The sequence below is a fragment of the Synchiropus splendidus genome, chromosome 4, assembly GCF_027744825.2.
Source record: "Synchiropus splendidus isolate RoL2022-P1 chromosome 4, RoL_Sspl_1.0, whole genome shotgun sequence".
NCBI classification, from domain to species: Eukaryota; Metazoa; Chordata; class Actinopteri; order Syngnathiformes; family Callionymidae; genus Synchiropus; species Synchiropus splendidus.
Window position 1 is genome coordinate 26743147 of NC_071337.1, and position 17701 is coordinate 26760847.

General features: G+C 40.7%; 1 protein-coding gene across 2 annotated transcripts in view; it reads right to left on the bottom strand.

Moving 5' to 3' along the window:
• Positions 1–17701, bottom strand: part of LOC128756824 (ankyrin repeat and BTB/POZ domain-containing protein 3-A) — a 147100-nt gene that overhangs the window by 7017 nt on the left and 122382 nt on the right. The window contains exons 4-12 of one of the 2 annotated variants that reach the window (XM_053861546.1): positions 14899–15051; positions 13536–13701; positions 11768–11857; positions 10177–10278; positions 8041–8134; positions 5867–6002; positions 2593–2834; positions 1884–2062; positions 1536–1641 (exon numbers count right to left, since the gene is read on the bottom strand). In XM_053861546.1, the coding sequence (XP_053717521.1) occupies positions 1536–1641; positions 1884–2062; positions 2593–2834; positions 5867–6002; positions 8041–8134; positions 10177–10278; positions 11768–11857; positions 13536–13701; positions 14899–15051 (1268 nt within the window). The remainder of the gene's footprint in view (positions 1–1535; positions 1642–1883; positions 2063–2592; positions 2835–5866; positions 6003–8040; positions 8135–10176; positions 10279–11767; positions 11858–13535; positions 13702–14898; positions 15052–17701) is intronic. The other variant, XM_053861547.1, reaches the window with a different exon arrangement.

Genomic DNA, 17701 nt, shown 5'->3' on the forward strand with positions numbered 1-17701 from the left:
GTTTAAATTACTGATGAACCCTTGTTAAAAAAAAAGAAGGCTTGAGTTGAAAGTATGATTGTCAACACTAGATGGAGCCAAATCATACTAAAACCGTTGTCCCGGAGTCAAAAGGCTTCTCTAGGGACCACAGTCTCCTGGGACTGTTGTGAGGGGCAGTCAACAACCAGACCGAAAACGACCTGATTATATTTACTAATGTTCAATATGCATATATTTTTTTAATTTACAAAATTCCCAGTGAGTATGTGGGGAAAATCCAACAAAAAAAATAAAGCAATGACTTGAGAATAGGCCAAATACTTCTCATTAAAAGAGGAGAATGACTCACAATTGTATATGGATCTGGAAATAGCAAAAGAACTTTTTTGCAAAACATGCACATTCTATAATGAAACATTCAATACGGCTGTAAATGGATGTGGGGAAAGACAGACAGATACAGAAATGCCAATATAAATAAAATGATAGATGCCTCATAATAAAGGGATAATGTTTATTTTAAAAACTACAAAATGTTAAATCTTTTTTCAACATAAACTAGCAGCTGTCAGAATATTTCTATATGATCACTTTTCGGTATCACACTGACCTCACAGGCTAAAGGGCAAAGCACTATACTCGCATCTGGTCAAGAGGTGAATAACTTCAAGAATGCCCAGTGTGGGTACCATGTAACTGTAGTATTATGGTTTCACATATTTTCTTTTTCCCTCTCAGACACATCTGCAACTTGTTGCTTGATACTCTAAAATCCAGCTAAAAGGAATGTACAAATAATATTTGAAAAGCAAAATTGTGGTGTAAAATCCTAGTACCTCAGTGCGGTCGTAACCTCAGTTGTTGTACAGCCAAACCAGCAAATCAGCTACATCCTCTCAACCCACAGTTTTGGCATCCTTAATACCACATTTTAATCTCTTTCATTTCAATGCTTTTACATTCCCATATCTTGGTAATGTTTTTCATGTTAATTTCCAGTCGAGTATTGTTATTTCCATGTTGGAACTTGACTAAATGTATACATTAAATCAACTATTGTCTGTGCAGATGGTCTCAAATAAATCATTTCAGAACTGGAGTTCATATCAACTCAAGCATCTGTGAGGCAGGAATTTACCAGGAGACGGAATCGTAAATGAAATTTAATGAGCGACTTAGTGTAGATTTTCAAAACAGGAATTATTCAAACCAAACACATGCCAGCGCAATATGGATCAGACATTTTCTCTAGTTTGGTAAAATATAATGACAGTCATTGCAGATGGTAGAATAGTGTTTTTCATTTTACATTTGACTAAAAATGTAAAAAGATTATTTAACACATATGTACTTCATTTTCAATCATGATAATCCATGGAAGAGGGAATGAAGTTCAAAAACTCACAAAGGAAACTCAAAATGAAAATGTATCAAAAAGAAATGTGTAGTTTAATATTCAAAAGTGTTTTCATTTTGACCTCTATAAGTCAATATGTCTGATTGAATCCCATTGACTCATTCAGATTGTCAGTACGGTAGAGTGGGCTACACACCTAAGCGTGAAGTCTGTTTCCTCTTGATCTCTGTCATTTTGGGGATTGGGAAGGGTCCATAACACTGCGTGAAGATGACAGAGAGCTGCTGACCGATCACTTCATTCTGCGAATACACACAAGATAGTGTCAGGAGGGCAAGTGTTGGAGGTTTCTCCCCATTAAAAGCAATCTGAGCCAGCATTTGCTGCAAGCATATGGTAACATGGTGGGAATTTACATGCAAATAAAGAGTCCTGTGAGCACAAATGTGGGGCTGCTATCTAATCCCAGTAATCCCAGAGCAGAGGTTTAATTCCGTCTGATGTTTCCCTACCAGCGTTTTGCTTACAAGAACAAAACACGGACCTTGCTGGAGCGCAGTATTTGGAACATGAGCGGCAGGCCATGCGTGATGAGCTCCTCTGTGTACTCCTCCTCCTGTATGCAGCTGAAATCTTTGAGCAAACCCTGGATGAGCGGCCGTCTGTTCTGGATGTAGCAGGTACGCAGGGACTCGAGCCACGTGTGCAGCTTCCAGGGGACGCCTGGGAATAAAAACAGACAGTGAATATGCACCTGGGGCGCAGGGCGGCTTCTATAGGGAGGGAACCGACCATGTTTCCATCAGGGTTAGTGAGAGCTGAGGGATGGTGGCATGGTGGGGAAGAGGGAGAAGCTGAGAGACTATGAACGCATACAAGGCTTCAATGAGTTTGACTGATGGTGGGAGATGAAAGAGCTCTGACGTGTCTTCTTCCTCTGCCTCATCCCTAAGTCTACAGTGAACACAAGTCACTGATTTGCCCTGACACCGTTCTGTCAAGCATTATCAGCCAATTAAACCTGTAACATGTAAAGGTGAAGTGGATGAGATCTAACAAAGGCTACCAAACACTCTCTCTCATAATAGTTCTCACACCAACGCCACAGATATAAGAAGTCATTCTCTGGTTCATGGTCGAATGAGCTGCAGTGACAGACAGTGAGCGACTGGACAGGACAGATCTCCGAGACAGCTGAAGGCGCCAGAGTGAGGGGCGTGTGTGCCAGTGAAGCATGAATTAGTAAATCTGACCTAAGCTGCGGATGTCAATGGTGATGTCCACATGGCCGTGCTCTGCACTATGGTACATGGCCTCCCTCAGGGCTCTCAGCTTGGCCTTTCCTGTTCGCAGGGTCCCACCGATGTTGCTGCCATTGGCTTGTAGGCCTAAACTCTTCTCTCTGGGATCCGAACCCTCCGCCAGGATCTCCTCCAGGGACAGCACATCGCCTTTGTCTTTGTCCGACTGGGAGAGTAGTCTCCGAAAAACATTCCTAAAAAGGGAATAAACCCGGTCACAAAGGGAAAAAGTTCACCTGAGAGCAAAAGATCAGAAAACTGCGGGAGAATTTTGAAGCAGGATCATGGCCTGAGGTCATATATTTGAAGCATGTTGGAGTAGTGAGGCATAAAAATGTCTTCACCTGAACAACCTCTTAAAAAGAGTAGATAGGAACAATCACCTACCTAGGTAGGGGTAGGGATATTTAATGTCTGCCTATGCTGATGTCTGTAAATATTCACAAGTGAACCTCTAAGTTTGTACTTAATCATACAGTAGCATCTATTTCCATCTTTTGATACATTTTCTTTAAAGGAACCTATTGTGCAGTAATCAAATCTCACAAAGTAGAAGAGAAGCGCCAGATCAAAACGGTGACGTTAAGCACACTGTTTACGTTGATAGAGTGACAAGGACTACAAATATGGCCGATGATCCGTGCTTTGCCACTGTTCAGGTTTCACCTGAGATCAAACATCAATCACTGCAACATTTAAAGTAGCTTAAACCAACCTGTTTGTCAATAAAGACTAAACTGACTTCTCTAACTTCCGACTGAGACGCTGACTTGAACACTGTTAGCTGCCACTGTCGATACGTTCAGATGTTCTCCCTCAGTTCATGTTTTCCCTCATTCTTGTCGTGGACACCATAAAGTTCACAGTTTTATTCATCCAAGAGGAGTCTATTGGCGTTTGAGCGCACAGCAAAATCATGCATCCACTTCGGGAAAATGGATTCACAGAATCAGTCTGGGAAACTACAGTTCAAACCCCACAATAGTTTTTCAGCTAAACATTGGCCGCATCGTCTGCAGCCATCTTTAAAAACAAACTTAATCCGCTGAGCCTTCATGACCTTGAAAGGCAAATACTAGTTCCTGTCTGTGCTATCCTGCGTCTGTGTTATCATCAATCCCCAAATCCTTTGGGGGATAAGTAAACAAACTTGATGCTCCATTCCAGTTAGCTTGGAAGTGGGAAGTTGGAACTAGGTATTAAGTCATAAAACAAGATAATGGCATCCACAGCAGCTATTCTGAAGTGTACCAGGCGCGATTATATAACAAACTTCGAGACAAAGGTGCTCGGTTGTCAACAAGAAACAACGCCAGCAGAAGATGAACACTAATATGTGGAATTTTCTTTGTCTTACAACGTATTTCTTTGATGAAAAACTTTCTGTTTACACTGTTGGAGTTCATACTCAGATTCCGTACTGAGGTTAATCCAACTTTCCGATTTGAAAATCCTGCTGGTGATGAAACTGCTCGTCTTTGACCAAAATAGGGCCCTAAAATTTGGCAACAAAAAACAGCAAAAGGGATGTTCATTTTAAAGTGACTGAAAGTGCAAGGAAAAATAAATCCACGATCTTTCACCTTGGACATGATGCCATTGGTTCCATATTCATTCCTGCAGCATATGCTTTCCAGTGTCGAAGTCACTAACAAAATGCCGGCGCTGGTCTGATTACAACTCAGATATTTTTTAACATTCTCAATTATACACAGAGAAACCACTGAACTCGCCACTCCCTGCTCCTGAGGGCTTACACAAATATTCAAAGGAAGAGTGATACGAGAGCACTGACAATGAAAACATCAATCTGAATTTGCGGCATGCCACACAAATGATGCAGCACTAACAGATTCTCCGCTCGCACGAGAAGGGAACATATTCAGCGTGATCTGAGCCTGTGATGCATCACTGCACCATCTGCTTTACTGAGGAAAAGCTGGTTCGGATGCCAAGTGCAATGCAACATCAGATCCTGTTCGTGAGGCTCTTTGATCAGAGATGACAAGTCAGTCAAGGGAGGCTGTTGATGTAGCGGGAAGATTTGAGGAAGACGATGATCGTTTCAGTTCAGGGACGGCTCGTGAAGTTTATTTACAGGTTTATTTTACATAACGTATGATGTTTAATGAAGCACAACAGAACCACTAGAGTCAATGTGAGTCTGATGGACGACCATTCCTCACTGCAGTGGCGGGTCTTCCACTGTGGCACAGGGGAAACCCTCCAGAATCTGAATGGCCAGTCCTTTTGGGCGACCCCCAAATAATTGTTGTCACTGAACGTGCCCCTGGATCGCGGGTACCTCAGGAGTTTCCATATATTTTCCATATATATATATGTGGTGGGACTTTAACAAGTTAATTATGATTCATTCATTGCAATAAAAATGCATAGTTTGTTCTCCAGACAACATGGAACCTTTGTAGGTGCAGGAGTTCCACGACACGTGGCAGCTAGGATGATAACAACAACAACAAACATGGAGGAATCCCTGAACAAAAGCTAACAAAAGCATCTGTTTGCTTTTGTTCAGGGAGGTTTTTCACTACAGAATGGCCAGGGTTTCCACTACTCTGAATGTACCTGAAAGTCTTATAAAATTGAAATTCTTATACACATATTTTCAAGACATTAAAAGAGCTATAGTATAAATAAGGTGAAATAAAAACTTGAATATACCCACCAGCGTGATTTATTGTGCTATTGTCAAACTGATGCAAAATAAACAACATTTTGTTCTGTAAATGTATGTATGGGTCCATCTTTTGATTCAGTAATATACCAAATTCATTCAAATTAAAAAAAATGAGGACTCGTACCAAATAACATTCTTATGCCATATATATATATATATATATATATATATATATATATATATATATATATATATATATATATATATATATATATATATATATATATATATATATATATATATATATATATATTCATGCATTCACGGCCTATTTATTTTCTGTTAGTTAAGTTGCATAATTTTCCAATTAATTGTACTAATAATTCTCATTTGGTAGCCATCCACTGTATCTTGCTCAGTCAAGCTGCAGCCACAGGCTGAGGGAATTCATTGCACCGCTAATTGTCTCCCACTGACCAACCCATGAAGTAAGATATTGGTCATTTCATAAACTTCTTGAATTCAGGAGAAGAACATTGAAAATGTGTTATTGACCTATGGTGCTTCAGTTGAGATTGTGGACGTTACCTGTGACCGTGTGCCGCTGCCAGGCTGAAGGAGTTCATGTCTCCTAGCGGGGCAGAGGAGATGCCATTCCGACACGTCGTTCCAATCATGGGGTCTGCCCCTCTTTCCAGAAGCAGACTGACTAGTTCAAAGTTTCCTGAGGAAAACAGAATTCCAGAAATCGTTGAAGGGCTGACACTGGAGAAGGTTCCAAGGAGAGGTTGTCAGTTATCTTGCATCATCTTGAGGCAAGTACAACTCTAAATAAGTTCACCAGACAGTAGCTTCCCGATGGAGGAGCGAGCAACACAAGATATAGATAGATATTCCCCGACAATACGAAAAATTAGTAGAGAGATACATGTCCGATTTTTTATTTTTTTTTACATGAAAAAAAAAAATCTTGGGATCAAAGTTAGCTCACATAAGTGAAAACCAAACTAGGCAGACTTCAATGACCCGACTCTCTTGTTTGCAGCTAGTGGTGAACAAAATGAGATAAAAAATGTGCTCATTATTTCATCTACATAATTTACAATCTAATGAGGCAAAATGGAATTCATTAGCAGAGGCTCCAAGCTTTAATCACACGTGGTGTCATAAGCATCCTCAGCATCGTATCGCTCTCAGGTAATCATAATGGACTTCTTTATGTCTGTCTGATGATTGAATTTGTTCTTGATGCCTATTAAATGGTGGACATTAAGTGAATCTGTAATGTTACTGAAGCCCTTTTTAAAGAACGAATATTGCTCTAACACATTTAAAACGTAGTTAAAAGTGAGCACAAATGTTTCCACTAGAGGCTGTTACAGTGTTTTCACTTCCTTCTCAGGCATCAACTCCATGAGTTTTGTTTTGTTAGAGCACTTGCTTCAGATGTTGGTTACAGACATTTGTTTCAGGTGCTGTGGTAGTATAGTAAGTATTTTTCTAAGAAACACAAACTAGTAATGAAATGAATGTATATTATAACAACTTATAACTGTGTATGATAAACCTCAACATCTATTTATATTATTATTTTTTATTTAAATGGCTTCCGAAATGCTGCATCAACTCTCCATAAATACCATTCATACAAACGTCTTGTTGCTTATTAAGCTTCTTCTAATACACTGCCATACAATGTCATACGCTGACATTTAGTCGCTGTATATCATTTAATTTTCTTCCTCCAGCACTTTTCATTGTTTATTTCTTTGTGCTATTCTCCTGGTTTGCCAAGCAGCATTTGGTCTGTCTTATATTTCCAATATTTTTGTTGTCTTTCTTTCAAAGATATCTCCCTCACCGGCGGTGCCTTGTCTCTTTTCTGTTTTGGAATTTTTAAATACTTCTTTTTAGATGTGTTGTGGAGTCTAATTTTGGGTCACATTATGGACCTTTCCATAGACTTTGCCGTTTACCCCCTCATTTGACATGTTGTGCCCCCTCAGGTAGCCGGCCATGACTTGTGAAATGTAGTTTATCTTTTAATATTATATGTTGATGAATATATATGTAAACAAATGCATACACGATTGAATGACAAGTAAAAGAAGAATATTTCAACAGTAGCAGTTTTACATCAGTGCTTGTTTGTACCACTGCTTCTCATTGGTCAGCTGTGACTGATGACCTGAGTTGAATTATATTATGAGAGACAAGGAAGATATAATATCCAAATTCAAATTATATTATTATTTTTTGGTTGTTCAAAAAAAAAAAAAAACTCAATAAAGACACATGACACAATGCAAATTTGGTAGGTGGGGGTGAAGCACAAGTGAGGACTCGATGACAAAATCGTACTCTCTTCTCTCTTAGATATTATTATTATTATTATTATTATTATTATACATACATAGTCAGATAACCACCGCTTTGTCCTGGTCAGGGTTATTTTTAGTACTGTTATTATTTATTTACTTATTTTTGCGAACATATATAGTGTAAACAGTGCTATTCCAATGAAAAACACATCACTGCTCCAGGGACCATTTAGATTCTAAACCAAATCTATTTATACAAGGGCTACCTGGTGGACAGAAATGCACATGGCCGCTTCCTTATGTGATATAATTGGAGGCGGCAGATTAATTAGGCGCGAGAACACCTTCTGGTAAGGCAAGATTTGAGAGTGTCAAATCTGTCATACGCTTTATCAAGAACAATAACGCCCGGGTCAAGAGTGTGCATCGGTGAGGGGATACCTGCAGCGGCTGCCAGCTGAAGAGGCGTCTCGGTGTAATTTTCAGCTCCCTCTTGCAGGGAACCCTCCACGTTGGCGCAATTATCCAGCAGCAACTGTTGTGGGGAGGAGGCGGGAGAAAACCGGGAGAAAAAAAGGGGGTGAAAAGAAGAAAAGAGTGGATGTTATTGTCAGTATAATAATGAAAACAACAACCTTGGAAACAAGATCCACTCGGCCCAGGGGAATAAATACACTAACTAGCTTGGCTTGTTTTGACTTCTGCTACACAGCAACTAAGAAAAACCAACAAAACACTAACATGCGCCTTTCCAACGTGCCACAGTAATTGTTGTTGGGGTGCCGAAGGATTAGATCGGCTTGCTTGAGTTACAAGAACGGGGATCCTCTATGAGTATCTTGAGACAGGAGTGCAGAAGGGCTCGCTTCACCGGTGTCTCCCTGACTGGCACTTCAGCTGCGCTCTTAAGACAAAGATGTACATCATTTCCTCGCACAGTTCCGGGCGCTGGCCGACTGTCATCGTCTTTAGACTGAATTTCATTGAAGGTCCCATTCGTCATTTGAGGGCATTTTATTTGTCGTCAAAATCAATGGTGATGAGTGAAGCTGTAAAGTTAACAGTCAATTCAGTCAATGTCATAGCCAAAGACAACTGTCTGATAGGGCCTGGTTGAAAATCTCCAACTCCCCAAATCCTGAAAATCCTACCTCTCATGAGTTTGTTTAAAAGTACAGGGGGCGGAGCCTTCATGAAAGTCTGACTCTACTCGCTGCTATTGCTGCGTGTTGGCGTGTCATGGAAGCTGTGCTGCAGCTGATCACCGAGAAGTTTGAGCGGCGATGGGCCGTAAACGTTCAAAAGTGTATCTACGTTTTGTTTGCAAAGGCGATGCGACTTTAGGGCGACCAAACCCCTTCGACATCGTAGTTTAATGGTGAGCTGATGGTAGCAGCTAGGTGATGGGTTGACATGGTGCTGACCGATGTTGTCAGATGAAATTCATTTGTTTTTAATAATGTCCCACATGTCTGATTTGCGCTGCTGCCATGCTTGTTTTTACAGTGACGTAGCGAAGTGTCCCCGAGACTGTCTTCTCGGGAAGCATGTGTCATGTCCCGCACCAAACCAAGCATAAGCAAGCTACACTCAATGCATCATTTCCAATTACTCAAGACCTTATAGGCAGCAGATATGTTCAATGGGACATTGATGTTTAACTTTCTTCACACGGACCAAGTCCTCAGTTTAAAAGAACCAGAGCTCTGTGTCGACTGCTTCATGGCTCAGGCTTCCTCAGGGTTCATTTCTGTTCCGGATCAGACAGCACAACTGATTTCTGTTTCACTGATGCTAAATCCAGAATTTTGTTTTTTTTTAACCAAATCTATTGATCCTAATAGAGTTGTTTTTCTTCCTTTATTCTCATTCAGAATCAATAAGAAAGGAACCGAATTGTTTAGCAGTATTGATAACGGGAAGGTTAAACTCTTATCAATTTCCATCCCTACTTCCAACAGGATTAAGTGATCGCCCTGCACAACCCCATGTGAGTTGAGAAAACCAGCACAACAGCAGGGCCAGTTGTCATTTTCTGAGGTGCCCTTGAATTAGCCTGAACAGCTCTCAGATCATAACTGCCTCACTAGTCCTGTTTGTTTTGGATGCTAAGTTCTGCAGAGAAGGTATGAGTGAACAGTCAAAAAGCTAAATCCTGGCTTGGATGGAATACTTTGCAATACTTGAGAGCTTGTGTGATGAAACCAGCGAGGAAAGACCTGCTCTGTCAACTTGTCTGACTCACAGCGGGGCAAGGCAAAGAAGAGCCCACACTTGCCATCGCAGCAATCGAAAGCAAAATATTCTCACATAACACAACATAAACATGAACATGGTAACACAGAAATGGACACATTGCTTGAGTCCCCCGCTGATCGGGTGAGAGGTTTTTAGGTCTTCTAGAGGAACGGCGCAGAACCCGAGGCTAACTAGCAAAGACAAATTAAGCTAGCAGTCTATCACAACAGGACACAAGAAAGGATAACCAAAGGATCATGACATGTCATACGCTGTGTGAGTCACCCCGTCGAGGAGGAAAGGTGAGGGCAAGGGCTACAGGTTATTAATTTTCACTACCTGCACGACAGGGACGTGTCCGTGCAACACAGCGAAAGTGAGTGGCGTCCCCTGGCGCGTTTCAGGATATACTGAGGGGTGCTTGCTTACTGAGCTGGGCACCTGGGAAGTCATAGGTGAAGGTCATGGAGAGAGATATACAGCCATTAACATTGACAGCTCGGGGCGGGAGGTCAGTGGAGAGACAGGCGTTATGCAGGGGGGTGTTAGAAGAAGAAGAAGAAGAGGGGAGAGAAGCAGAGACAGGCTTCGCTCTGCATAGAAATTGCTGATTAGCATGGATTCTACCTGTCTGGGAATCCTTTCCCACCATATGGGAATTATTTTAGCCAACAATCCAACCAGAGAGAAAACAAAACACTGGCACGGACTTCAAACACAGGCAGCGCTGACTCATGAACAAAGCTGTGTAAAATTAATCAGCTACACTGCCTGATGCCGCTCTGTTCTGATCCCTGAAACGTCCTTATCAAAGGCAAAATTAGAGAGTAAAAATCCAAATATCGCCTGGAGAGATTCTGTCATCCAGCTATTATCATAACATCCCCATTTATTGACGCTGCAGCATTAAATAACAGCAACACTATCGAGCAGCGGAGCACAACTATATTTCCAGTGGGCCCTCATTATATTGTGGCACAAATAATTATGTGCAGAGAGCAACTTTATGATCACGTTACAGCCCAGAAATAAAACAGGAAAGGATTCATAAAGTGGATTTCTGCATATCATTTGTTGCTACTAGTGAAGTAACACAGCCGACAGAGAAATTGAAAAAAAAAAAAAAATGTATTAGATTATGTCATATGCAATCATGAATATGTATGATCGTGAATATATATGTGCTAAAACAAACCACACTTTCTCTGTCTCTGAAGTCTCTGAAGAAAGTAATGTAATACCGTTTATATCATTCATATCTTATGAATAGAGAATGAGTACAAAGGACACGTTTGTTTGAAAAGTGCATACAGAAATATCTTATAAAATATCATTCATCATTTAAACAAACTATAAAAACAATGGTGAATAAATATTTCAAAGTGATATTGTACAGCAGTAAATTATATAAATAAGGGTCAGATAAATACAGGCAGCGATTTGTCCCGGTCCGCTATTTAGAGTCATTTAGTTTCTCAGCAAATTGTTATTATCAGCACTGCATTGTGGTTTCACGACTCACTCGTTTCAGGCAGCAGACGGGACCAAAATAGAGGATATTTACACCTGTTAGATGAATAAAGGGTTGTGCCCGTCTCATAAGTGAGTGTGCAGTCAGTGGGAGTAGGTTACAGCAAGTACACACACTTGTACTATTATAATGCATTATTGATGCGCAGTGAAGCGAACCCTGCTGAGTTACAGCGCTTGGTAAGTTTTGAAGCAGCAGCCGTCGTAATTTCTGCTTTTTTAGCAACTGCTTAAATGATTATGCCTGAGCAGTGGGTGAGAGACATGCTGGGAGGAGGTGAGACAGCGACAACAGAGGTGGCGGCGGGGGGAGGATCGCAGAAGCTTAGCACAACAAATGTAAGTGACCATCTTAAACAGGGACAGTCAATCTCTTTTGGAGAGCCTCAGCAGCACTGACCTCACTGTTGATGTCCGCCCCAGCGTCCAGCAACATCTGTACCATGGCCTCGTCACCACGGACGCACGCGTACATAAGAGGAGTCATTCCCTGCAGGTCCAGAGAGTCAGAGGAGACATCAGTTCATACATTGTCATGAAATAAGGTGGAAGAAGAAGGTGAGTCAGATGATGAACACCAAATCTTGTTTCAATGTAACAGACAAATAAAGCAAACTAAAAATATGACAGGAATTACTTCAGCTGGCACATACAGAGCATATAATGTGCTTATTACATATTTCACCATCAAGTACAAATGGATATCTCAAAACAACAAACAAAACTGCGAAAGCATTACCTTCATATTACCAAACAGAGGAGTCGCAATAAAAAGGCGAAAACAAAACAATGAAAAGAACCAGTGTGTAAACCTTAAGCAGTTGAAACTAAATAAATATCACCTAGCGCGTGTCGTAATGTGACAATAAAGACAGCTGATATCATCCATCATCAAGCTCACGCTACTTTGAATCACCTCGTAAAAAAAATATTCTGCTCTTTGGAGGAGGTGGTAGACAGGAGGACTGTGGCTCAGATTTTTTAAATTTTTATTCAAAGTTTCAGTTCAGAATTTGTTGGAAGCTAAAATAACAACAACACTGTGCCACTACACTGGTCATAAGGACGATGTTTGCATTAAATCCTAATTCAAGTTTTCAAACATTTGTACAGCAATTTTAAATGATCTGTGATATGAATTTAAGTCTTTTGCGATCGAACTGTTGCATTTATTTATTTGTAATCCCGCACCGTTTTCAACGTAAACCACTTGTGTTTTGGTGGAGAAATTAAAAACTCAAGTGCATAAGCACAGTGCAGTCCCATTACCCGTCTCACTGTCTCCAGAAACAACTTAAACAGCAATACATTGCATGGTTCAGTGAAGAACCTCAAAACCAAGTTGATCTTTTTGAAGCCTGACCTGACTGCATCATTTATTCCAGAGGATTGCTGCTGTGTTCCAAGGCTTGCTCGCAAAGTACAGGTGTCCCGACAGCTGTACTGTGAAACACCTGATTCTGCCGACAGCAGCTTCTAACTTTTTCCAGTCATTAGCACAGTCTATACTTCTTCCTTACAATTGCTCTTAGTGTATTTTAATGCTGTGTCTGTCGTACTGAATGCAGGTCGACGTTTCTATGGCTACATGACCTACATTTAGAGTCTTCACTCATCATCCAAAATACATTTAAAGCACGCTAAAATATCCTCTAACAGAATACTACCAATTTGTTCCTCACCAGGCAGGGACTTCTTCAACGCACAACGAAATGGAACAAAATAAAAGAAAAACTTGCATTCTCCCAGCAAATTAGCATGAATTAACATTTGGTGAATGATTGAGGTGGATTGCAGAACTCAGGGCCCGCTGTCTTCCACTCCTACATGCCCTCAAATGCACTCAGCATCCCTGGAGCCTGGAACACCCACACACATTATGCTGCAAGCTGAAGACAGAAACTCCATGGGTTGTTTTCAAATGGTGTGAAAATGTTACAGATCCATCCATCCATCCATCCATCCATCCATCCATCCATCCATCCATCCATCCATCCATCCATCCAACATCCATCCATCCATCCATCCAACCATCCATCCATCCATCCATCCAACCATCCATCCGTCCATCCATCCATCCATCCATCCATCCATCCATCCAACCATCCATCCATCCATCCATCCATCCATCCTAAAACCTGTCCTGGAAGCATGCTGCTGATACTGACTTGTTCACTCATACTGTTAATGCCGTCAGGCCCCAGGAGATTGACGGCCTGCTTGACCAGGTCAGTCCGTCCGCAGTTGAGCATCCTGAAGCCCAAGTCCTGCAGGAACTTTGCTTCAGTGGAGGCTGCATCCAGTTTCCTTGTGGCGCAAAAGCAGTCTTCGGCTCTATAGACACACACACGCAAGAAACAAACAACCAAGTCACCATTGTGTTTCAGGTGACGCAATGACTTTGACATTTTCTGACACATCTAAATACATGTTTGAAGCCTGTAAAACAGATTTCAGAACACACCATTCACCACAGTAGCAGACAAAAAAAGTCTTCTCAACATGACTCACTCTTAATTGCAATTTGAACTTTCCTGGATTTTAATCAGATTAGTACTGTTTATATATGTTTTTTGACATTTGTATTTCACTTTTTCCCCACTCCTTTTAAATCCACCATTACTTTGTGTATAAAATAATGATTTTAGATATTATTTAATATGAAAATGAATTTCAAATATCTTTGAGCTCTTTATTTAAATGAAGAAACGCTGTTGAAATAAGCATCACCCATTAAAATAAATGTAATTAAAAAATAAAAAACAGGGAATAAAAATTACATATATTGTATGTAAAAAATGATTTTATATATTATTTAATATAAAGGTGCTGAATTTCAAGGTATTTTCCAAATATCTTTGAGCTCTTTATTTAAATGAAGAAACGCTGTTGAAATAAGCATCACCCATTAAAATAATCGAATTTAAAAATAAAAAAGAGGGAAAAAAAAAAATTTAAATGTAAAAAGCAATGAATGATGACTGTTGAATGACTTTTCTAGTTTTGCTTAAAAGGGCCACAAAAATGAAGGCAAAAGGCTGCATGTGGTCCTTGGGCTGCATTTTACTCACACCTGTTCTAAAAGAGACTTTTAAATACATCTGACTAATCATTTTCCTGACTGCAGAGGAGAGGTCCACCATGGAGAGGGACTCTCTGGGTAAAGCCTTAATATCAATTCTAAAATGAGCACAGGGAAGGTGAAACTGTGAGTGACGTGGTGCTGATGCTGCAGGGAAGTAAAGTGCAGTTATCAATGCAGCAAAACTAGAGGAAGCAGTGCGTGAACGTTGCTTTGATGTTGGGGATCTCAGACTGCGTGGGTCAACGTTGACATAAGTTCTCCAAGGGTTGTTTTTCAGAAAGTTGTCCAACCCTGGTTACATAAGGGAAGCGGCATTTGGAGGGTGAATGGAGTTCTGATTTATTTGAGTTGTAGAAAGTTTTCCCTCTGTCAGACAAGCCGCCAAATCAGCAGCGCTGCCTTCAGGGCCTGAGTGGGAGGCAAATCTGCATGCAAACACTCCTTACTTTATTTGTCTGGGTTCACAGTCCACACCAGGCAGCAACAGCCTGGCTGCCTGTCTCACATCATCGCTGTCCACAGAGAAGCTCCGACGATGCTCGGTGTGAGCCACTGCCACCCTGATCCACTCCATCAGCGGAGGCAGAACCAGAAACGGCCTGGGAGCAAAACATCAGCATTACAAATTTGCCCTGAAGAAACATGCTGGAAGGAAAGTTTATTAAAAATCAGTGAAGTGGGGATGCATCAGACACAAACACTTTTTTCTCCTTTAAAACTTTGCTCATTCAATAAAGCACAAAAATGGAATCATCATAATTCGACGATGTCCCCTACTATTAACCACAAATTCAACTGTAATAAGTTACAATGTGTGATTGACCTAACGCATCTAATAAACTTTTGAATACACTCAGATGACTGGGAGGGCCTCAGCAGCAAATCAGTCGCCATAGATGATAAGTCAGACATAGATTCAGATGCCGCAATCTGCTGTAATGCTGCTTTAAGGTCTTTAATCAAAATCAGAGATGAGTTGGGTCTGACGCACACGTTCATCTTTCATCATTTAAGCCCGAGACTGGGAGTGTAACTATAAATCACCACCCTCTCACTTTATGGTAAAAGATTGTCACTTATCGAACGGTCCACTTAAATTCACATTCCTCCTCTGCGGTTCAAATAAAGATGCTACCGATCTCACCAAACATTTAAGTGTACTATCGCTGTCGAACTCCATTCACTCAGAGTTCATCTACATCTTTTTATCTGGACTCAACAGACAACTCCATTTTCACATTGACACAAAATATGAGGAGCAGATGCAGGTGCGTGTGGTAACTCTCCGTGTTTGGCGTATAAAGAATCTGATCCAAGTGTACAGTCTGGAGAAAAACTGTGATAAACACCACGCAACAGCTTGTGGCTTCTTGTTCATGACTGCTTTTTGTGCTTAACATACTGCAGTCCTTGGTCCTGTGTCAAGCTGGATGACTTTAAGTGCTTGTTTCGCTCCGACAAAGAAGCACCTTGAAACTTAAACTGCAACTAAGAATAAATGAAATAGAACAATAAATACAACTATTGATGAGGAAATGAATAAAAACTGCTGTGTCACTGGCAGTATACAGACAAAAAAACAACACTTTTAAAAAAATTATTAATGAGTCACCATGTCTTGGAGCCGCTTGACATGATCCATCTTTATACACAGTAAATGGATTTCTGTTTGCAAAACACTGACTGATTCAATCTCAGTCAAGAGATATTGTGCCCCAGACCTGGATAATGTCCATGTATCTAAATAACAGTGATGAGTTTATTTGCTGACAGTGAGCCTTCACTTAATTCCTCTCATTTATAATAATTACAGTCCTTGGCTCAAAACATGACCCCTGGAAAAATGGCTGCGCTGTTTGCAATAGGTCATGAGGAACCTGCACTGTGTTTTAATTGATTTCATGTGAGTGTTTCTCACATGAGAGTGAGAAATACAACCAGTTGGGCTGTTTGTGTTGATGTGAAGGGCGACTGATAAATGATATTCATTGTCTGCACATTTACATTCATGTTCAGTATTCAGAGTGTCTTCAGCTCAAACAGGCAGCAGATGGCTGTAGAGCTATGGAGCTCCTGCAAAACACTAATGATGGGCGGATCATTTTAGAGACTCAATGCTTCATGTGTTTCTAGACTTTAGACTCAACATTCATTTCAAAGGACTTGCGACTCAACTTGGACATGAATGTCAGTGACTCGTGACTTAACTTGTACTTGCATCCTTTGAATGATAAAGACTTGCGCCTGGTTTACACAGAGACAGCGTCGGTCACATCAAGTTCCACAGATCAGTCTTGTCCGTCTCTGATGCTTTTTGAAACTGGCTCCCAGAATGAACACATTTGAAAAGCCTGGGTCTGCGTTGCTATCTTTACAGGTAGGTGATCAACAACTTTCTGAAAGCAATGACATCCCTGCCACATCTGCCTCGGCTCGCTTGCACCGTAAGTCATCACTTCACAATGGTAACAGCAGACTACAGAGTGGAGCACATTGGTTAACAACCGCTTGTCTTATTGTAAATATTAACACAAAACCTTCAGCTCCGCTGTAATAAAAATGAGCAGCAAACGATAACAGAGACGTGCAGCAAACACTTAAATCACCTGCATAATGAGGAGCCAGTCAAACCACAAGTGTAATATTTCAAGCAAGGGTTTATTGTCCCAAACCACAATGAAACTTAAAGGTTCCCTCGGATCCAGTTTTATCTCTTCAGTTATCTTCATCCAATCTCGCATATAAATTGAGTAACTTCACATCAACATATTTTTTTTATGTCTAGAATTTCAAAGTTATAACAATTTAAAGTTTGAAAAATGGACAAGGACGACAAAGAACAACAAACTTGGGGAATGAACTGTGTTTGTGTTTAAACTGATCACAGAAGTACTGTATTTAAAGCAGCTTAAACAAAACTGTTGATAAAAAAAAAACACATAGCTGCCTCATGTCATCATGGCAAGACATTGTTGCTACATTTCAACATACAGGTTAGTGTAACGGCGAACCCACTTCTGACTGAGACACTGAATGTGGAGCACAGTCACTGTTTATGTGTGGAGATGTTCGCTCCCTCCCACAGTACATGTTTGTCCTCAATCTTGTCATCGCCACCATAAAGTTCAATAGTAGAAAAGGAACAATCTGTGATCAGTTTCGCATCAACCTTTCAGATGATGCAAAGGGAACTGGGAAATCATCTCAGACAAAGCAGCAAAGAAAAACACGTCACTAGCTGGTACCCTG